The sequence below is a fragment of the Blennius ocellaris genome, assembly GCF_963422515.1.
Source record: "Blennius ocellaris genome assembly, chromosome: 21".
Taxonomy (NCBI): domain Eukaryota; kingdom Metazoa; phylum Chordata; class Actinopteri; order Blenniiformes; family Blenniidae; genus Blennius; species Blennius ocellaris.
Window position 1 is genome coordinate 17,121,290 of NC_137670.1, and position 23,446 is coordinate 17,144,735.

The following is a 23,446-nucleotide window of genomic DNA, read 5'->3' on the forward strand; positions in this document are numbered from 1 at the left end:
CAGGAGAGAGTGCCAACGACATCCAGAGCACAGGAAGAGAAATCCTGAACGTGTTTTGAGTTATTTATCTGCGGCGCCGTCCAGTCAGATCAACACCGTGTGGCAGCCAAGATGAGGTACGCTTGTTATCGTGAGAGCCAACATCAAATCATATGTCAGAGTCAGACTTGAAAACATAGAAGAAAACCCAGATTTCCATCATACAAGTGTTAAAAGATTAAATCGGGTTTCTACGTGCTCACAAATTCTAGCTTCTGTTATTAGCAACCTGCCACCAGTCTGCTGATAAGAACCAGGACTCTGCTCCTTCCTGCCCTCACAGGAAACTAGCCTTTCATGGTTTTAATCGAGGTGACACAAGCATTCGTTTGCACATCGTCTTGATGACGATGTGCAAACGTGTCCCTTGGCTCACCTATAGCTCAGGCAGGTGTTTATGAAAGAAGACTGCATTAATGAAGTAACAGAAGAATGGATGGATGGATGGATGGATGGATGGATGACCCCTGAATGCATATAAAATGTATAAAATGACCCATTTATTATCATACTGGTGATCTTTATTAGCCTATTTTTTGTAATCTTAAGTGTTCATAGGCAAAACATTTAAGAGGGTTAAGATTTAAGCAAAGGAAAAAGCAGATGAAGAAACTCACTGATTGAGGCAGCGGTCCCTGAAGGAGTTGTTTCTGGATGCAGGTGATGGGCCAGTTGAAGAAGGACTGGTGGAAGCGTCGTCTGGATCTTCCGTCTCCAAACTGCGGTTACACGATCTGAGGGGCAGACAAATCAAATGAGTATTCGCAACACTGCACTCATATAGTCTTTCACTCTTTAAAACACACTCAGTACCTGATAATCTGGAGGATGTTGCTAACTGTAGCTTCTTTCTCTGGGATGTGGAGCCCATCAGGACCAGACCGGGACAAGAAATTGTGCTGGCCACTATAGTCAGATACAAACTACAGCATAGAACAAATAATCGTTGATGGCTTCAGCTATATCCCACATGTGTGTATATTTTGGCTGTTTTGTGGGTGTCTGCAATACCTCTATTGAGTCCTCTGTGTTATCTGGGGCAGGTTTGAGGCTGATGATACTTGCAGTGCCATCCAGAGCTTCACTTAACTCCTTCAAGAAAACCCCACAGAATGGCACCACCTAATATTGGAGAGTTATAAAAGCACCAATCATAAGAGGGGCCACGGCCAGGGAGAAACCCCCAGAAACCTCCAAATGGAGAAAAACCAACCTTGCATCCAGGAATATTGAGAGCCCTGGTCACCACTTTTTTATACTCAGCAGACAACTCGTGCTGAGCCATGGCGTCTTTTAAACTTCTCATGGTCTCGATATCTGACTGGTCCATAAACTGCCACATTTTCAGGACTTTGCGGGACCTGAAAGCCAAAAACCATTTTCAAATGAGTGTGTCGAGAGGCGTTACCCATTAAACATTGGACAAAAATAACCACTAATTGTGCAATATTGGGAATCTTCTACATGCTTCCAATAACCTGAGTCCAGCCAGGAACTCCATGACACTGTTATAGTTCCCCATGTTCCAACAGCATTTAGCGACATGAACCAGATAGGAGAAAACTTCTCTCTTCTCCTCCATGGAGCTTGCAGTCAGGACCAGCCACGTCACCCACGAGCTCACCTGCAGAGTCACAGATTTTCACAGTTACACCAACAGTCCTTGTCAAACTCCAATTACTAAACAAACACTCGCATGTTGTCACTGTTTCATTGAAAGGTCATAAAGCGATACAAGGCAATTAAAAAACCCCACAAGAAAACAGTGTAATACAGCGACATTCAGCTGGAACTTGAACCACAGATCAATCTCCTGTGCATACTCTCTGCCAATGCAACAGTAAGGGTGCGTTTTTAAAGACTCAAGCACACACTGTACTGGGGCTTCAACCACAGATGACTTGACAGTGTGTTATTACAAGGGTCCGGCTAGATGCGTTACAGCCCCACATTCACAGCAATATTATGGTCAGCTGAGCTCCTTTTATCATGTGCAGTCTAATCTATGCCCATGCATTCTTTGTCTAAAGTGGAAATGTATGCGCCGCACGCATACACACACGCACAAACATACAAACGAAAGAATGGGATCAGATATCTATCAGCTGCGCTCCGTCTGTGCACCGACTGCCCTCCAGCACGCGCAACAGTCATGATGGCAGAACCAGATACACATCAGCGTCAGCTTCCCTTCACATTCTTTGTAGTGGACACAGACACACGACACAGGAAAAGATCATATTTCAGTGTGACTACTCTCTCTCGAGTGCTTTTGTCTGTGCATTAGGGCCTTGTGGATATACGCACGCACGCACACGCACACACACACACACACACCCAACCCCCTTGCAGGTGGTAAAAACATCCCCCTGGCTCAGAGATCTATTACCGGGTTATGTAAGGATCTTTAAAGCCCACCACAGTCTGACTTCACAGGGGCTAAAAACAAAAAGCCACAAACACAGCGGCTGCCAATCACAGTCCAGAGCACATACTTTTCAATGTGTTTGTTTTTGAATGTGATTTGCCCAATCTGACCCCGACACCACAGCAGTTGATTATATTCAAGATGAGTCCTGTTGTGATTGGAGATCTCTTTTTTTTTAACAGCAGCACTTTGATTATATAATTAGAAAACAAGTTAATAGACAAGAAATCCTGTTCAAAAACATATTGAAATATAAAAGTGCTGTGTAAATAGTTTGATGTGATGTGCTCCGACCTTTTTTTCTTCTAAACACAATATTTTCAGTGAGAATTTGATGCCATATCAGCAGACTCATATAATTAACTGAAAAACTCTTTTAATGGGCTAATCTTGTTACGCAGTCAGAAGAAATTACTCTCGCTCGTCACCATTGTAAATCTGATCAAATGGTAGAGAAAATATCTTCTGATTCCTTGGAGGATGCAGCTTTACTGCTTCTTGACTGCTTCAGTGCTGCAGCAGGTTGTTCTGGATCTACTGTACCGTGTGTGGTTTCCTGACAAATAACGCCGCAGCCCTACAGTCTCTTATCTGTTGCTACTCTGAGCGAGCCAAGATGTGCCGGCTCTTCAGTCTCTGCTCGCGTTATGACATAATGCAAAGACATGTCAGCACTGGGGTTGAATTACAATCGCCAGTTGAAACATTCGGACCGTCTGCAAAGTGGCTTTCTGAACTGCCATGGCTCAGGACATTGTACCGAGCTGGCATCTCTTCTGATATTCTAGAAAGCCAAAGTGTGTACTGAGTGTTGCGTGCATGATGGATAATAGACAGGATAAGAGGGGATGGACACTATATATAGAGAAAGCATGCAGTGGCACAAAAGAACATCAAACAGCAACAATGTGAGAGAAATCGGTTCAGTAAAGTAGATAAATATTGTGTAAAATAATTCTCAGTCCAAAATATCTGTTGCATGCTGACTGTGTATCAATGGCCCCCTGACAAAAGTTGTCACACACACACGCACACACATAACTGGGGCCGGGGACAATCTGATCCCTCCTTTGAAGTTGTGTGCATGAGTCCATCTGTCTGTCCTTCCGTCTGTCTGTCTCCACCTGGGCATGTGTTGTTGGTCGAATTAAGGGGGTCAGTTTCCCCTTGACACAAGAATTACATAACCAAGGTTGACAGAGAACTATTACAAACTCGGCGCATGAGCACATACTGGCCCTGTCAAAGCTAAACACCCCGGACAGACGCAAAGAGGCCCAAACCGCCTCGCAGTTTTCTTTTCCCCAGATTTCCTCTCTGGCGGCAGCAGGGCTCACTCCCATACATGGCTTGAAAATGATCAAGATCGAATAACCATGAGAGGTGATTTAAGTGACCAAGTGGGCAAAGAGATTAAATCTCAAGTTACTATTGCAAAACAGTGGATCCAGGTGTTTTCCACGATCCCTCCAACCAATGATATCCCCAATGTATTTCGACGTAAAACGATCACATAACACATTCCTTACATACACTTGTGATGACAAAACACTGTCGTACATCAACGCTGAGGAAACCCAAAGGGAGGTTCACCTAAACCAGACCGAAGCGGAGTCCCGAGTGTCACAATTTAAAGGCCTTTCAAGGTTTCATTAGTGCCTTCAAACCAGTATCACTGTTGTCATTTGACTCTCATTCCATTGTGCCCATATATGGCCACAATAAACATTTCAAATCTTTTTTTTCCCCCCGTATCTCTCCTTTCGCTGACTTAAATGAAAACCAGCTGATGTGAAAGGCATGCAACTTAAATATGACATCATCATTCCAGATCAATCTCTCCCTGCAACACGTTCTCCCTCTCTCTCTCTCAGCTGCACAATTCCCTGATTGTTTATTCTCCAAGTCACTCACCACATATGAGACGGAGCTCAGGAGTGCAAGAACTTTAGCCAACTTGCACCACACTGAGTGAGTCGGTTCGCGTACACACAACGCCAGCTGATAAAAGAGCGTGACCCACGGAACAAATACAAAATGACCAATCAAAATCACTGATCTGGTGTTTGTTTGAATGTAAAATAACTAGCTGCACGAGTTGACTCAAATTCTTTCTGCAGATGAAGTCATTGGATGACCAGTAAAGGGAGAGTTCTTCTACCTAGTGACACATTTAAATTATAGAACGTTGCTAATTTGTTTAATTGAGGCCTCACCACACTTGTGAATTTTCAAGAGATGATGCTCCCTGTATGGCCACTGTGATGACCATAAAAACTGAACCTGGTTTACTGACTGTAAAAACCACGTCAATGTCGGGATAGCGAAACATTAAGGGAGGTTTTCCTTTTATTTTTCAGGGCAACAAGTTGGTTTCGCCTAATAGCAAGAAGGTGCATGTTTCAAAAAAGTTGATGTCTTTCTATGTTCTCTGCATGGAAAGAGTTTTTCTGGGGAACCCTGATTTATTACCAAAATACCCCCCAAAATCGCCTATGACATTAACAGCTGACTACAAAACTCACAAGCACAATGGAAAACGTTGGTGCCTGTTGACGTTAGGGGCCGTCACTGATTGATCAGTGACGGCCCCTAACGTCAGCATGTACCTACCGTTTCCTTTGTCTCTGTGAACTTTGTGGCATTTTCAGTATTTCCAGGCGTTTATATGCAAATTGGGTAGTGTTTTGCACTACGGGGTCACCGTACATGACCGTGGGTAAATGCGATAAGGAACCAGGATGGAATATCTTATTGAATAAAGAGCAACTCAGTACCTCGTTGAAACGTGCCACCAGGTCTTCCACTGCGTTGCTCCTCTGAGCGCTCTGTGTCGACATGGTGGGGGCTGACAGAGATGCCCTGAGGTTTGGGTGGCGTCGAGTTTGACACTCGAGGCTGCCCAGGTCGCGGGTGAGGAAGCAGAGGTAGTCCAGGGGGAAGACCTGCACAAAGAACCACACTTGTTTTCACAATACAGTCCTGCTGAATGCTCTGTATTACTGAAGAGCAGTCTGCGCAACCATTGTTGAATGGTAAATTTAAGTTTTTAAAACTTTTAGTATTTTTCTTAACGGAGGAGCTGCAGATATTCCACACAAATATGTATAATCTTTTTCTTCCTACCTGCTGATAAAGCTGCTGTTCTTGTTCGGTGAGGATACAGGCGATTTCCTCGGGGAATTGAACAAGGTGACGCAGCTCGGCCAGCTCTTTGCTGATCCCGCTGACACTGGCAGGGAGAGTGCTGCTGCTGGTCATGCTGTTGGCCAGCTGACGTTCTGCAAGAACAGATTCAAAAAGGGGCAGATGCTGTGATTTTCACATGTCAAAACTGCTTTAATCATCATTTTAGAGCAGACTTGGAAGAAAGGCAATATATGAGTAAAGGAAATAAAAGCAGTGCCTTCTGATGTGCTTATTCAGGATTTACCCTGGAGACTTGGGTCTTCTGATCCATGAGTGCATGCACAATATACCAAAGACACAGACACACATAGACACACACACACACAAGTGTGCAGACGTGTCCTCATCTCTGCTAACAATGAACTAATGGATGGTTCCTACACTGGTGCTGGAGCTGCCAGTGAGACAGATTGTTCAGTGTTGGGACGAATACCACATAAACAGACCCTTTCAATTTCAGAGGTTCTTTTTCCAGGAGTTCCAACTGCAGTAAACGCGAGAAACTTTCAGATCTCATTTCAGTCTCCCAGTTATGAGAAAGTGCTTGTGGTTTATCAGTTTTACTTTTATGTGTTAATCATCTGTTATAGTGCTTGTCCCTGAAATGTGTCTGCTCATAACCTGCACCCTTTGGGTCAGCAATCTGCTGAGCCAATAACCGGACAAGCCAAGTCAAACCATTTACAGTGAAAAACTTCAATTATGCAACATAAAGATTTGACTAGACAGGAAAGCATCCACCTTTTGAAAGGCATGACGAGGCGTGCACATTTTGTTTATGAAGAAATGCACAATAAAAAGAGCTGAATCTGATACGTAGGGTCTAATAAGTCATACAAAGATGGGATACCGGCAAATGTAAATGCCTCTTGGTTTTGGGCTCGCTTTCGAATATATCATCCAACAAAAGTGAGTATTAATGTCTTTATTGCTCAAGAAAAAGTTAATTGCCACCATGAATTATGACAATGCTTATGACTGGGTGAAGTACCTCTGAAGTGTTTGTTCAGTAGTTCAATGTGTTAATTTAATGAGTTAGACGTTGTCTATGGTTAAACACCCGGAAAGCAAGTACATGTGCTCTGGCTGAAGTGAGAAGCAGTGATACAGGCTCTGCCTGGTACTCCTCAACTGTCATAAACAGAAACATACCTACCTACCTATCGAGCCCACTCCAGCACCCACACGTACACAAAACCTGTCCATCCATAAACATGCTGGCACTTAAAGGTCGTCCTTGGTAACCCTTGAGATGTGCAACAGGTCGGCATGGCAACAGCAGACACTGCTCAGTGGGAACAAAACTTGCTTATTTACACAGTTTGATTTGTGGATCTGGTCTCACAGCTTCTGTAATGAACTCAGTGTGTGTGTGTGTGTGTGTGTGTGTGTGTGTGTGTGTGTGTGTGTGTGTGTGTGTGTGTGTGTGTGTGTGTGTGTGTGTGTGTGTGTGTGTGTGTGTGTGTGTGTGTGTGTGTCGACAACACAGTAGCATTAACCACAAAAGAGCAAGAGAGGGCAGAAAAATAAAGAAAGAAAAAGAATTTAAAGAAGGAAGACAGCCAGAGTAAATAAAAGCACATTTGGAAAAATGGAGATATGGTCACTACAGGAGATGACAGAGCAAAGAAAATTTTGATAAAACATAATTCACCTGAATAAAAACATTAAAAAGTGAGAGTAGAATGAGTGCAGAGCAGAAGAGCAACGGGAAGACAATGTGGAGATAATACAGCGAGGAAGAAAGGGATAAGGGGAATAAGTGGAAATTTTGCAGTTTACATTATGCAGCAGGTGTGTGCCATCTATCACGGTTTGAGAGACAACATAAAATACCCAATCCTTTAAATGTCCTACAGAAAGACGTGCTGCAAGCTATTAATGGTGCTTTAATAAACAGTCCAGAACCGAGCACATTTTTAATAGACACTTCTGCATTAAATAAAGCAGATTGAAAGCAACTGGACGTAGGAAAAAAAAAAAAAAAAAGAAATGTTCTTGAAAGATTCTGACGTTCCAAACTTCTCGCTATATAACTAATAGGTGACCTGTAAATAAATTGTAAACAAATAGAAAAATCTATTAATAATGTAAATCCCTGCTACTGTTCTAGAAACAGATAAAGCTAATCCAAATACTTATCATCTATTAGCTTTTTGCTCCCAAAAGGTATGAATATATTACCTTTCACAACAGAACGAACACATCTGTAGTTAAAACCTCTCAGGTAAGGTTTATGTAGGTTAAAACTACTAGGTTTTCCATCTGCCAGCCAATTAGAGCTCAGCTCCACGTGTCCACCCTGCGATTATTATTGCAAGCTGCCCTTGTGAAGTGGAAATTGAGACTCAAATTAGTCGCATGAAATTCATGAGCATGCAGAAGCATCAGTCATTCATTTATTCCTTCTTTAAATGGGGCATTTATTCCTTCTTTAAATGAGGGGGGGGGGGGCACACGGGCAGACAAAGCTGTGACCCATAACAATGAAGAAAAAAAAAAGATTTTCAAAGAATAAATTAAAGCATAGGCCAGCCCCATCAAAGCAAATGTATTGCCTTAATTCATGGGGCTTTCTGGTGCGTTAGCTGCGTTCCCCTCACGTTCTGATTGGAAAAGATAATATTTACAGCACGACTCAACTGTGACAACAAAACACGAACTCGGATTACTGGATGGGACAAGATCTGGGATTCCACTGAGCAGAGTCTGCAGAGCTCATGAGGACAAGGGTCCTGATGCGCTGCAGATCATAAACACTCATCTGAGAAACAGTGATGAGTAATATCCAGCATGCAGCACTCCAACTATGCAACCGCAGGGAACAAGGACTAATGGACCGTGTTGTCCCCGGCATCCCCATGTAGAGGTTCAGCTGTCTGCGATGCAAATCCAAACACCTCATGGTGTTTCTGAGTGTTTCTGGGATGAACTTGAAATGCAGCAAATTGGCTGAACATCCTTTGTAACCATTTTCAGAGAAGAAGAATGAGGGTGTGTATGTGTGTGTCGTAGATGTTGATACAATACAACACCAATATTGAACCGACATTCACGAGTGGCTGCAAAAAAATGTTTCCCGTAGGAGATACATCCTCTTCAGACCCCCCCCTCTATAAATCTGTGGTTTTGCCAGAACATTAAAGTTGAGGCCAAAAACTGCAAACAACACCGCTGGAACAAACGCGGACAGGCAGGAGCCAGGCTTCCTCTAAATTAGAAAAGCATCTTCTTATGGATTTCTTCGATAGGTGAAAATCTAATTTTGACATCCTCGGAACAGACAAAGGTCCATGAGCTTCGGGCACTTCCCATCAAATAGGTTGCCGGCCAGGGGTGGGACTCGACTGGTTTAGACTAAAGCACTTTGTCTGGATGGCCTCTGCCTTCACCTTTTTCTTCTTCAACCGTCTCATAACACTTTAAACGACGGGTGTTGAACACATTTTCCTTCAGGGGTCACATGCATCCTAATTTCATCTCAGGTGGGCCGGAACGGTACAATAGTGACAGAAATACTTTCAAATTGCCAATTTGGCAGAGTGTAGGTGATGAAAAGGTCTATACTTTCATTAAACCAGACAATTATTAAGGAAATGACTGAAATCTCAACATAAAGTTAATTTGAATGAAACTTTCTGGTGAAAAACACAGTGAAAAGTTCCCCCAAAAACAACTTCTCCTAAAGTTGTTGTAAGGTGGATGTTATCCAAACTCACCCTGACAGCATGGCTTTGAGCAATTACGTGACCATCTTGCCAACAAAGTCAGGGTCGAGCCCAAGGACGTTTTCTCACATCGTTAATCCGACAGACAGCAGTCAGACGTCCAGCTTCAGGAGTGGAGGAACCGCCGTGTGACACCTTTTCAAACATCTCTCTATACAAACAGTAGAGTTTAGGATGCTTCTTCAATCTTCACCCCAATCAGCAAGGAAGTGAAATATTTGAGGATATTACTCAATGCTAAACCAAAGACAGAAAGCAGGGGTTTTGGCCATTTCATTAAATTGGATGCGAGTCGTTAGACATTTAAAAAAAAAAAGAAGATTCATCAGCATGATGGTAAAATGGGTTAAATCTTCCATTTCTATTTTTATTGTTTACTTTATTCCTTAAGCAAACTGCCATCATTCATACCTATATCTATACCTATTATAAGACCATTGAGTCGGGCACAGGCAGTAATACACTGTTCCCACATGTGCGCTGAGAGGCGATGACAACCTCACCGCCGGGATATGTAGGGCACGCAAACAGGTGCAGCACAAACAGATTGTACGAAAAGACTGTGAACAAATGAGTCCATTGAACCGGTGAGTACAAAATCATCACATGTACAACATAAACGGTTCTTAAAATAGTATTGTTTGGGAAGTGAACACAATGGCCACATGCTGAAGAAAATACCCTCAACAGACCGAATCTTAGATTTGCAAAGAAGAGCTGAATAAATCATCTCACATCAATACCTCATGATCCATCTTTTTTTTTGTGTGTGTGTGTGTGTGTGTATAGAAAAAACTAAATGTTCAAAGCAGAGTTAGTACGGGTGTACATCACAATCTAGAAAGGTCAAAAAGACTCTTGTCTAAACAAATTCAGCAAGTAATAGTAAACAGAGTCACGCATATACAGCGGCAAACATAAACACACAGGAATATACTGTGTAAGAACCCATAATACACAAACAAGAGTCAAAATCCTCAGATACAAAGCAGCAGAAGCAATAAACTGACTGGTGACAGGACGGACTTATCAGGGAGTTTTCCTTTGGAACAGATAAGCAACCTCAGAACCAGCAGCAGGAATAAATACGGCCTTTAAACATGAAAAACCTGCACAAAGTGAAAAATGTAGTCGTATTGAGTGAATTGTTCTCCGCAGTCCCAAAGAAAGAAACTGAGGATTATTCAATTTACTGTCAATTACACAGTTAAACGCGAGTCTACGACTCCACATGACTTGAATAGCTCAGGCTGAACATGTGAGTGTGTCCGGTGTAACTCTCACGGTGGGTTACTGTGTTCTCAGAGTCAAACAATACACATAGTGACTTACACCTTTACGATCTATCTAAGGGGAAATTACCGAGACACAGATGTTCTAATACTGTGACAGTGATGAAAATATTGGTAAATACAATGCAGAATATAAACAAAAGATAAGATACAACAACAACAAAATCCCACAAATTCTAACTCATGCTCAAATGTGAGTCACAGAGATTTGATTATGTTGATGTTATTTCTCAATGAAAACATAAATCTACTTTTTTGAACCAATTAGTAAAAAATGTGAAGTGACTAGTTTTTAAATGTATTAACTTTGAAGTTGTTTTTTTTTTTTTATTTAAAAAGTTAAAAAGGATAAAAATTATCAGCCTATACGACATCAAAACATCAACCATTATTAAAAAGGGAAAGGTTTCACAACACATCAGAGCATTTTTTCCCCACAATCAGTTCCAGTATGAGGTCTTTACTTCACTCGTGTGTGTATGAAACCACCACATCAAGAGACACAGCGTCTCTGCGCACAACACACACATGCAGGCAGAGTCGGTGGAAACCAGACTGAGGTTCACTTCACAGCAGCGTGAAGAGACCTGCAGCCACGTTTCCTCTACTCACTGATCAGCTTCAGGTCCATTCTGTGAGCGTGCTTCATGGTTGCTGGATACGGCCGGCGACTCTGCCTCCCACACTGACAGCTCAGCGCCGGGCTGTTCAAGGTACACCCTTCTACATTTGGAGCCACCGGTCCTCCTGCAGCTGCTCTCTCTCTCTCTCTCTCTTACACTCCTCTTTCTCTCTCACTCCATTTCTACTTTGAACTCTTTAGCCGCTTCTCTTTTGCTCTCCTTCACTCACCTTGCCTGCCTCACAAGCAAGCAGCTTTTCCTTGCTCCCTCTGGACTATATTTACGGTCTCTCTCTCTCTCTCTCTGTCTCTCTCCCTCCCTCCCTCCCTCTCTCAAACTATACATAGTTCACAGCCGTGCGTTAACGTCGGTCGAACGACACTCTCCCTCTGATGCTGGGCTCCACGGTGGTTTAGTGGTTACCGCTCTCACCTCAAGACCTCAATGTCTCTGGATTCCAGTCTGTGTTGGGCTTTCTGTGTGGAGTATGCATGTTCTCCCGCTGCAATGTACTCCAATCAAACTTGAGGTTATTTAGTCATCTAAATCAGTGATTCCCAATCAGGTGGGGATCCAAAGATTCATGACATTTAACTTTTCTTTTTAAATAGGTGAGTCAGCATTTAATCAATTCATGTCATAAAACTATGATGTATAAGCATTAATTTATCTCCATTGCCTTGTCTGGTGTTACACATATTTTTTTTAAATGGTGGTGGATGTGACTTTTACAGGAAAAAGTTATTCTCTGTATGTTTTATAGAATTTTGTTAAGAGATGAAATGGTCACTTAATATTTGTTTTATGTACACCGGTCCCCTTAAACCTTTATTGTTATGAAGGGAAATTGACTGTTGAATGTATTCATATGTATTCAAAAAGCAAAAACATTCAAAACATGAGTTGTGTTTCAAAACATGAGTTGTGTTTCAAAACGTGAGTTGTGTTTCAAAACATGAGTTGTGTTTCAAAACGTTACATACTGAGGCGAAACTAGACGCAAAAGTAAACTTGTATTACTTCAAAGTATACTTTCAAGTAAACGTCACATTGTGGCTGTTTTAGTGTCACAGTAAAGAGTAATGATGACTTCAACATTATAACTTAAACATCTGTCAAGAGGTTTGACTCAGAGGTAATGTGATTATTCTGCATATTGAAAGTGACAGTAGCTCTGTGTGCCTCTATACTCAGTTGAGTATATTTAGCAATAATGTCCAGACAAACAATACGTGTTCGCACAATCCTTGAGAATTCCCTTCACACTGATTCCCCACCACATTTTCTGGCAGCGAGGCCTAAATGCTCGTCCGCAACACAATGTACAATAAAAGCTGGGAGGAAGAGAGAAGAAAGAAAGAAACACCCGTACTCAACCAGAGGGATGGCAGCCTTTACTGTGCTGGGCGCTTTCCTCTTCAGTCGCACGGCGCAGTAAATTGTGCTATAAAGGAAATGATCTCAAGTAAATCCCTGAAAACACCCCGCCACCCCAACTTACAGTTGACATAAATACGGCCAAATCCCGGTGGTCTTCGGGAGAATTTGTGAGACTGCAAGCTTTGGGAGGAAAGGAGGCAAAGAGGTAGGTGCTGTTTAACATCAGAACGCTTATACATCACTATATATATTAAAAAAAAAATGTTTTGATTTGTTCATTTATTTGGACGGGACAGTACATATTAATGAACGGACCATCTCTTCATGAGATCACTGTAAATATGCCAAATTTAGCACAGTGGTAATTTCCATCCGTTAACTCTGGTTTTCTTGAAATGTATATAATGTGTTTTTATGCGTTCTGAAAGGGGTTGATCCCTTCAAAACACCCAGCAAATCAAACCCTGCCTGAAACTCGCGGTGTTTGAACTGCCAGACCCCGTGAAGTATAAACAAGCACTTTCAATCATCACCGTATTCAGCAATGATTTACGATCTCCCGTTTCTTGGTATCTTTACAGCTGCATTTTAAACGCCACTTGAAGCCCTGCCGGCGTGTGCCTCACTTGATGTTCTTCCACCACCAGTGTTTTGCCTTCGTAGAAGTCTGTGGTGTACCCTTACACAGACATGTGCCAACTCCGGTTGTAAAATGTAACTTATCATCCTGTCTCCCCTGACCTCCCTTTGGCAGTAAAGGCCGATGCAACACTAAACGTATCAGTCATTCAACTACATCAGAACCAACACAATGTGTTCAGGTTTTTACGGCATTGGTGGCACGTGAAGAACATTTCCAAAAAACATTGCATCTCTCACCATTCAAATCTGTCAGAAATGCATCAAGGCGAGTTAGGAAATTACATACTCGTCACTTTTTAAATTGTCAAGGGTATCAAACCCTGCGATGGAGGTCTGTTCGCTCTCCAGTGCCACAACATCAGTTATTTAAAAGATAGCTTAATTGAAAAGTGGACAAGGCCAAACATGCAGTATTTCATGTGCACTTCCATTTCTTAAACTACTGCAATGAAAACAAACAGCTTGATCGAAACCAACAAACTCTTTCACCGCACATGTAAGTTTATATTTTCATTTAACTCTTTGTTTTCTGTTTGCTTAGTTTTGTTTTTTTCTAAATGCTAGAATTCTTGACATAAGACATTACTATTATTATTTATAGATGCCAGGATATATTTATAAGCATAAGCATACCGTATTCTTTTGGAATTTAAGTCACTATTCTCAAAAACACACACCATGAAGATGAAAAATAACATGGAAGTCCTGACCAGCCAAACCTCTAAAAAAAAAAAAGTAATTTATAATCTGGAAAATAAAGTAGCCCATATGTACAATATTGATTTGAAATTTCTGAAAAGTCTTTATACATAGTCTGATTCCTTCTTGAAAAAATAAACCCCCCAAAATCCAGATTTCTCCTGCTGCTGTGCCCTTAGAGGTATACCAATACTACATTTTAGCAAAACTAAAAAACATTGCCCGAACAATGTAATATCAAATTAACACTGGAATCAGTTTTAGTTTCACAGCGTCTCTAATCATTTCAAGTTGGTTCTAATTCACTGCATCTTACGAATGACAGCAGTAAAATGATCAAAATAACTTCACATGTGAGTGAGAACACTGGGTTAAATAAAATAAAATGAAAATGTTACCTAACTTGCAGTTCTGACATTAAAGAAACCCAGAGCGCCATCATAAAGTAATAACAACAAGGAAGTGAGGAAGTTTTATTCTCTGTTATTCCTCCGCAAGACGGGCGTCTTCACTTCAGGATGACGACAAAATCGGAAAAAAAAAAAAAATCAAAAAAGAGACAATGCAGGGGCCTTGAGAGGGGACACGCTCAAGAGGAACAATTTAAATAGAGGACGTGAACAACACTGCGTTTCTAGAATTAGGAATGTTTTAAAGCCAGTCATTTAAACTTTGAGCAATACTGCAACAATCGGTTAAAAATCAAGGTAATAGGAAGACAGACTTCTTAATTTGTCATACGGAGCTCGTGTAATACAATTCAGTAGTTGATTAATCTTTCCACTGAGATGAAAAGTATTAATTGGGACTGTACATTACAAAAGCATGTTTCTTATGAGCAGAGCACTTGATTTTTATGTAGATGTCTGAGAGATAAGGAGTGAGTTGTTACTCTGAAACACTGAAGAGAGAGAGAGGAACAATACCAAAAATGGGAAGAAAGTAATAACGGACCAACACTTTCCAAGTTTGAAACTTAAGTCGGAGCTTGCCTCAGCTTTCAGGATAATGACATGTCTTGCATGAGATCAGATAATTACTTTGACCCTGCAGCTTTACTCGACACAGGTCGGACTTTCTCAAACAATTCGAGACCTTTCGCCTCAGCCCTGCACCTTTTAGTCCCGCTCGAAGTTTAAAACTTTAAAAAGAGGTGAAACCCTTTGACCTTGTTTAGAAATCGTCTTCATCTCGGGAGATACAATCTGCTCTGTGGCACACTGAGCATCAAATCAGTCACAGGTGGTTTCCAAGCTTGAGATGCACAGCTTTAGAAAAAAAATTAAATAAAAAGATTTGCTTTGGTTCGGAATCCAACAATGTCGTCGTGATGCGCGAAGCTCAGGAACTGTACCGCTCTGGCTCGTGTTTCCAATAAAAATTCAATAGAGGAGCCCTTCGTGCTTTCAAAGCCTCGTCCTGCCAAGTCCTCCAAGCCGTTATGCGCGTGTGTCTGTTTCAATTCAGTTTCCTGCAAGACCGATTACAACAGAGCAGTGTTGAAGATATGCACTCAGTGTGCCTGTGTGTGTGTGGGATAGTGTCTTCATGAAGCGAAAGACCAAAAAAAACAAAAAAAACTCTCCTGATGAACAAAATTGATAATAGAGGAAGTCGAAGTGAAGGAAATACCAAATTGAAAGTTTAGTGTGCTTCTGAGCGGGTGGCTCATTATCTCAACAGAGACGGCCGGTCCACTGGCCCGCAGCCAGTTGAACGTCGGGATCGGCTTACGCTCAAGTCAAACATAACGTGGTTGTAGAGTAGGTGGATTGGTACCAGCTGAGCAACAACCACACTGGTTGGTGATGCGAGCACAAAGGTTAAAAAGAGCTTTTCACCGAGGGAGCGCGCGCACGACTGAGATGTAGCTGACGTGAGGTAAATCTGCAGGAAATGTATGTAATTCAATGTGTGCATATGGGCGTGTGTGCGTACATAATATAAGTGTGCATGCGTGTGTGTGTGTGTGTGTGTGCGCGCACGCTCACTTGTTTGTTCTGTACAAGCGAGGACCTTAATTCTGAGCGCACACTGACTCATGAGGACTCATGTCACCATGGAGACAAAACCGAAAATCCCCATTAGAGAAATCCATACATCTTAAAGTGAAGGTGTGTTTTGTCGTCAGGCTGCGGTCGGGAGGTTACTTTAAGTTCAGATTTAGGTTTAGACAAATGGTAGCCTGCAGGAACCTAAGCTGAGATATTGTCCCACTAAAGCATGGAACCGTTACGTGCGTGTGTGTTGACTTGAACGTCGGTGTAAATGTGTGTTTGAATTGGAGAGGGAGACCGGGAGAGAGAGAGACTGACAGACACTGAGACAGAGAGAAAGGGAGACAGACAACCACTGGGATCAACCACAGACCCTAATCGACCCAGATCCTGCTGCGGATAAGGATCCATGTGGGAAAACAGCAAAGAGGAAACGAAAGAATAGAACAGCAGACCGCGGGAGAATAATGAGAACTCCTGTAGTGTTTCTTTCACTTTCCAACCAATTCATAAACCTCCATTCACTACCTTTTGAGCAGATTTAACAGCTCATGATCACATTGGCCATTATTGCAGAGCACTGGTGGAACACAACATTCCCCTCATGTGCTGAGGAATAAATCACACTGTCTTTATTCTAATCTAAATCTCCACTTCAATGGTGCTAACCTCATTTCAAGTCTGGATCAAGTCTAGATGTATAACACTCACCTTTCAACACGCCGTGGCCGTTGGGGCACTGAGGCAAAGGGAAGGGAAGAGCGGAGCGGGCGCCGAGGGCAGTCGTGGCCTCAAGTAGGGCTCCGGTTAGCAGGGAGCAAACCGATGTCCTCTGACCACACGCTCGGTAAAACCTACAATAAAACAGTGTCCACAAATATGGTCTGAATCGCTCATGTCTAGCACAGTGGTTATATCACTGAAAAGTCATGGGTCAGCCTGTGTTTGTTGAGAGGAAGTAACCAACTGTCTGCCGGATTAAAGTATTTATAAGTGATCTCAGTGGAAAAGGTTAATACATGTGAAATAGTGCCTTTGGCTTACAAAACATCCCAGACATGAGGTAATAGTGAAAAAAATAAGCATTTGAATGAGGAAAGACAATTTAGGGTTGTTGTTTTTCTTCACATCAATTAAATTAATGTCAGATAAAGATTCTGTCAAACCTGGGTGGATGTGAAGGATGATGATGGCGGCCGGGGCTCAGATCAGGTCTGGTCGGACCTGATCTGACAACGTGTGATGACCCGGGTGGCTCCCTGAGACACACACATCCAGGACTGGACAACAGGAGCTTTTTGGCAGGATGAATCAGATTGACGTCTGTCCTGTCCTGCACATAGTTATATATCTGTTTAAAAAAAGAAAAGAAAAGATATCAGTCACTGCAAACCAAAATTAAAATGCAACTTCCAGGTAGAATACTCACACCACTCTATAGATTTTGTTTGTTTTTTTATCTCTACGTGAAGGTTCAATTTAATTGAAAATCCAATAAGCCGATTAAAAGCATGACATCGAATGAAGAACTCATCTTTATTAGCTTTATCGTACAATGAAATAAAGGAAAATCCACTTTGCACGTGGCTCGTTCGGCTTTCTCATTAAACATTAAAGTCTCCTCGTCGCCTTCTTCAGAAGCAATTTCCTCTTGAAAAGACGGAAACTGTGAGAAGAAAAGCATCAGCAGACGGAAATGCAACCGAGACAGAAAACAGAAGAAAAGGTGAGCGACGGGTCCGGACAGTAGAATGATAGGAGCGAAGGGAAAAGAGTGAGAGGCCATAGACAGAAGTGAAGGGAGAAAAGAGAGGAATCAATAAGGAGCTCTAACCCAACAAAAATGCTGACTTCCGAGAAAAAAAAGCGCTTTGAATTCGCACTTGAAATCCAGCTCACATGGAAGGAAACACTTATCTAAAATGATGGGCTTTTCCTCCGTCCTTGAATGACCCTGGAGACGAGCTCTTTTGGCAAGGAGTTCAGAAAGAAGCCATTAAGGCAAACATTTTGCAGCCTGATAAGTGGGCACTTATGCCTGCTGCTTGGAGGTGGGTATCACAAAATTGGATCAAATCAATAGTGGTGACAAAGCGCAGAATGAGTACAATGCAAGTTTAATGAGAGAATACTTCCCGGATTTAATCAGCGGAGTCTATCTGTGCTGCTGTGGTGCCAGGGAAACGAGCAGGTGACTTCGATCCCTCAACCTTTTTTTATACAAGGCACATGACAAGCTATGATTAGCCTTTACAGAGCATTATATGATGACGGATCTGTTTTGACATAGTTTTCATACACACAGCATATCATAGCACCCGGCCAACGAGTTGTCGTAATGGGACGGGTTTCCTGCGTGGGGTGTTGGCCTGCCTGTTGTCAGATCTGGGCCCTCCCTCGGGGGAAAGACGGCATACCAGCCTGCACATTGGTGCCGTGAAAGAAGGAGCGAGGGACGATTTCACCGAATCACGACCGTCAGTGCGGGAATCTCCTCGACACGCGTTCATTCCCACAAGCCGGGAGTAGGATCAAGAGGCAGAATACGATCGGACTCACTCATTCACAGTAAAAAGTATAAAGTGAAAGTAAAGACACCAATGAACGAGAACATTCACTGTACAGCATTTGTTGGGAAAAAAAGCTTCTTTTGTTTTTACGAGCGTCGAAGGCTGGTGCCTGTTTATAAAGACATTCACTGCATATTTTTCAATTAAATATGGGGATGAAATCCATGCCGGGCATGCTTTCTCATCATCTGTTCTGAATGTCGATAAGAGTTCCAGTTAATGAGATGAGATTCTTGGTTTTCCATAAAAAGAGAAGTATCCATGATACTCAACATCGTATGAAGATTTGAGAGCGGAGTATCAAAGCAACTAGCAAACATAATGAAAACAATGCCAAAGAACACAACAGATTTCATATTTACTGATTAGAAACCATGTGGAGTGCAGATATATATTCAGTCAGCTAATTGGCTTGACCATGATTGCGTGAAATGTAAATGGGAACTATTTTGATCCTCATTTTGAGTCATTGGATCACTTTTCTGTTATTCTTGAGTTAATGTACACTAAAGTTTTGGTCGGATAAATCAAGATATATAGACATACATAAACCTTACTGAAGAACGTGGTGGAATCATTTTTCTTGGTTGATTTTCCAGAGGTTAGAGATCTCTGTATTCGGACAACCGGCAAAGATAAATAAATATTGAACCCATGTAGTCATGGCTGATTGATGTATGTGAACCTTTGAAAGGCCCACCTTGTATTTTATAGGACCTAAAAGATGTGTCACTAACAGATTGGTGCAAGATACCACAGCACACCTTCAGAGGTCTAGTGTACTCCAAACTTTCACCAGACAGAACTGTTTGGGCCTCGACACTATGAGGCGGGTGGTCTTAATGTTATGGCAGATCGGTGTAAGATTGGTGGAAAGCCCTTTCTTTTCATTTTAAAAAAAACAAAACAATTTTGATGTGATAAGATTTCATTTGACAGTTTATCCTTCTTAACAGTAACTGTAGTGGTTTTCACACACGTAAAGTGTGTAAAATGAGCCGGACTCGAGAATGTCGGAGCTGCCTTTGATCAACACAAGCAGCTGCCCATCCACAATCACACACAAACAAACACAAGCTCATGTTGAAGACAAACACATGGTCAGAGGGACAATCTTTCAGTCAAGATGTAGGACGCACACACACACACACACACACACACACACACACACACACACACACACGCGCGCGCACACGCACGCACACGCACACGCACACGCACACGCACTCTACTCAATGCAATGTTTTGTTGTTGCTGAGTAGAAAACTGAAACACAGCCTTTAATGAGGATTTGGGAGTGACACAACAAGTCTTGCCTAATCGTACCTTATAATAGTAAACAACTAACCACATCAGCAGAATTACTTTTGTTCTTTTAAATTCTTGGTTAACTTAAAAAAAAAAAAAAAAAAGGTTCCCAGTATCACAAAATTGAATATAAACTTTTCTTATTTGGAGCCACAGTGGCAAAAGGGGATTAATTGTATAAATCTATATTCTTCTTCATGGTATATTAGAGTCGTAGTCGTAGTGTTCGAGCCACTCGGCCCACTGGGGAGAACTGCAGTTCCCACTGGAACAGGACTGGATCTCATGTTACACTGTGTGCGTTCAGGAAACGCTAATGGCCTAAGCTCAGTAAAGAGAAACTGTAATTGCTGTAGGCAGCTGCACCAAGTCAGCTCAAAGGAATATGAACTAAATGTCTTCTACATAATGTATTATTGACATACTGTCAGTGTCAGCTGATCCTAATTTTAAAGTTACATAAAGGGATCAAATGTATCTGACAGGTTAAATCACACCAGCATAAACTCAAAAGACCGGATGAACTAAAAAAAATTAAATGAAAGAAACTCAAAACTCACTGGTACATATTATTAAATATTGTGTTTTGAGTCTGCAGCTTTAGACAGGACATGACATAACTGGCCATGTTTGATCTTGTCATTCAAAACTTGTCAACTGGAAAATGTGAACTAGTGACATTACCAGTTCAACTCCATGAACAAAGCAGTAGAAAACAAAAAATGTGGAGGGGATATTTTTTTTACAAATAAGTCATCCAACAAAAAAAAGAAAACTTATAACACCACCAAACCGGCGACATTGTAAATTGCGAATATCATGTGTGCAAAGAACATGTTTCATACATGTGCATTTTGCACTTTATACAGTTCTGCAAATAATCGGTAAAATTATCTCAGAGTGATAATAAGTTAACGTAGAACTTATTTAGCTACCATAGTACTCTCTACCAAATGAGAATATTGCAGAGAATAATAATTATTAACCCAACTTTTAATTTCAAAGTTAATATCTCTGACAATACTATTCGCTTCATTATTCCCAAAATTAGAAAAGGCGTCTCCTTTAAAATGCAACTTGACCACATCAAGATGGTGTACTTGATCGGACTGTCCTGTGTGGACTTATGATCCAAGTTACACACTCAATTATGCAGTATACGATAATTATGAAGATACCCGATATTTACAATGACATGTTGCCTGAATCTGACATCCAATAACTCAACATGATCTACAGCTATGACAGAGTTTGCCATCAGGCCCGATTAGCACCCTGTTGGGTAATTTCTCTGCCTGGCAACAGCCCGTTCTGGGCGAGGATTAGCGAGAGCCACCGGGGGGGGGCAACACACAGACCACTGAACTTTGAGCTGGAATGCTCACACACAAGGACACATATATATCCATAGGCATGCTGAAGTCCAGACGTACAAACGCATTGTGAGTCATGCCTGTGCAGTTATGCATAACATAGTCAGCGCATAGAGCGTGCATGAGAAAGCAGGACACTGGAGAGGCTCATGCCGTCTCCCTGAAATCCTACCACCCACATCTTGAACTCTTCACTTTGATGTCCCCCGACCAGCCACATATTCCCACACTGACACCACAACCCCGCAGGCAGCAAGAACCACTTTCTCCTACGTATGTATAGACACACGCTCCTCTGCGGATTCCCGTACATCACACTGTAGCCATGCACGCACGGGAACACACACATAACGCCACAGAGTTTAATCTGGCAATTGGATCATACAATAAAAGACACACAAGCGCTCGCATGGGATTAGGCAAACGACTGTGATATTACCCAGTCCCGCCCCCTCACATGTACTCTCCCACGAAGCAGACAGTCGAGGAACAGAAATGCGTCGTTTCTGGCTACTTTTAGAAGCGTCCTGGAGGGTGGAGGTCAGCTGAGGTCAGTGGGGGTCAGACTGTTATTCTGGTAGAGACTCACTCAATCTTAACCCTTCCCTTACTTACATTTTCCAGTGGTTTTTAACTTATAGCTTCAGAGATCCGACAACAAACAGGCAACAACACGCCCCCGGACACAAACAAACCAATGGCATTCAACTGCCGGGACTCGGACAAACATTCTCGGCTCCTCTCTCAGCTTCTCAGGTTTTATTTTCTGGGCTATTTAAATCACGTCAAATGCAAAAATGATCTATGAATGGTAAACCATGGGGCCCTTTGCATCTTCTGGGATGGTATTGCAAAGGTTGGAGTTTACAAAGGAAGGAAGAACTTTTATTATACTATAATTGACTGTATGAAATAATGTCAGACAGGCAAACTCACTATCCTGTTGTAAGTCTAGTCTAAAAACAAATTTTTATTGCTTTGCTTTTTTAAACTGAATTTCTTTTGATGATGTTTTTCTGATCTCCGTATTTTATTTCTGTCAATTTTATTGTGTTTTTAATGTTAAGGCACTCTGTAACAATGCAAGTTACCATTATTATTATTATTATTATTATTATTACTATGATGTCAAAATGCACATGGTTCTCAAAATGTACTCCCAAGACAAATGGGAGGATTTGCGATTGTCCAAAAAGTATATTTGGGCATTTCTTGCCCAATCAAATTGGGTTGTATGTGGCAAGAAAAAGCGTCAGCTCATAATAATTTTAACTCCTCCCTGGTACTGCCAAGCTTATCCTGCTACAGGTTGGAAACATTTGTGTTATATAAATAAAACTGCCTTGCTTTGTCTAAATTGAAGGTAACATGGACATATCACCGAGGATCACTGCAAAAGGGGGAACTCACTGCAAGGTAATAGCTGCGGCAGAATTTCCTTTTAAATGGCGGCTCCAAAGAGCTTCTGAAAAGCACAACACCAGGAACACTGAGCTGCATCTCTCCACTGCAACTCACCAGGACAGTAATGTTTGAGAAAGACCTACAGTCCGCTAATCCTCCAGACTGCTTGTGCGTTTTCATACGTTGAAAACGAAGCCGACAAAGCTGTCTGAGAGAAGTAAAGAAATGTGCACCCTGCCCTCGCATCAGCGGGATTGAGAGTCTGTTCGAAAACTCAGACAAGGAGCCAGGCATACTTAACAGCTCTGACATCTCAGCGGCCAGACACTCTTAACTCCGCCCATCCTGGAGAGCGCAAGCCAACTCAAAAAGCATAAGGCAAGCCCTCCCCAGACGTGCCCACCATACATCGGTCACCCCGAACACATGACGGATTTTCTTCCAGTGTGTTTCTTACTTGGCAATCGCTGGCGCCGATTTATATGTGCGTGCGCACACACACACACACACGCGGAACACCGTCGTCTTGATCTCAGGCATTTCCCAATCCTGGTTTGCATCACTGAGAAAACAGACAACTTCTCAGCGCCGTCCCGTTCTCTTCTAACCTTCTCTGTCACTGCTGTCTCCACAAGGTAATGTTTGCTTCCCTGCCCCCGGAGCCTGGACTGTCTCACTGCTGGATGAGGGCTGAGCCCGGCTGTGTGTGTGTGCGTGCACGAACGCAAGCTCATGAGGAAAGTTTTACACATTGGATCCAGAACTGTGAACACC

General features: G+C 42.1%; 1 protein-coding gene across 7 annotated transcripts in view; it reads right to left on the reverse strand.

Moving 5' to 3' along the window:
- Window positions 1–23,446, reverse strand: part of plce1 (phospholipase C, epsilon 1) — an 87,610-nt gene that overhangs the window by 30,882 nt on the left and 33,282 nt on the right. For 6 of the 7 annotated variants that reach the window (XM_080517135.1, XM_080517137.1, XM_080517136.1 and 3 more), the window contains exons 6-14: window positions 17,184–17,368; window positions 16,729–16,871; window positions 5,594–5,748; window positions 5,245–5,412; window positions 1,518–1,663; window positions 1,253–1,400; window positions 1,051–1,161; window positions 853–962; window positions 657–773 (exon numbers count right to left, since the gene is read on the reverse strand). In XM_080517135.1, coding sequence (XP_080373261.1) covers window positions 657–773; window positions 853–962; window positions 1,051–1,161; window positions 1,253–1,400; window positions 1,518–1,663; window positions 5,245–5,412; window positions 5,594–5,748; window positions 16,729–16,871; window positions 17,184–17,368 — 1,283 coding nt within the window. Of the gene's footprint in view, window positions 1–656; window positions 774–852; window positions 963–1,050; window positions 1,162–1,252; window positions 1,401–1,517; window positions 1,664–5,244; window positions 5,413–5,593; window positions 5,749–9,375; window positions 9,468–16,728; window positions 16,872–17,183; window positions 17,369–23,446 lie in introns of those variants that run through there. The other variant, XM_080517140.1, reaches the window with a different exon arrangement.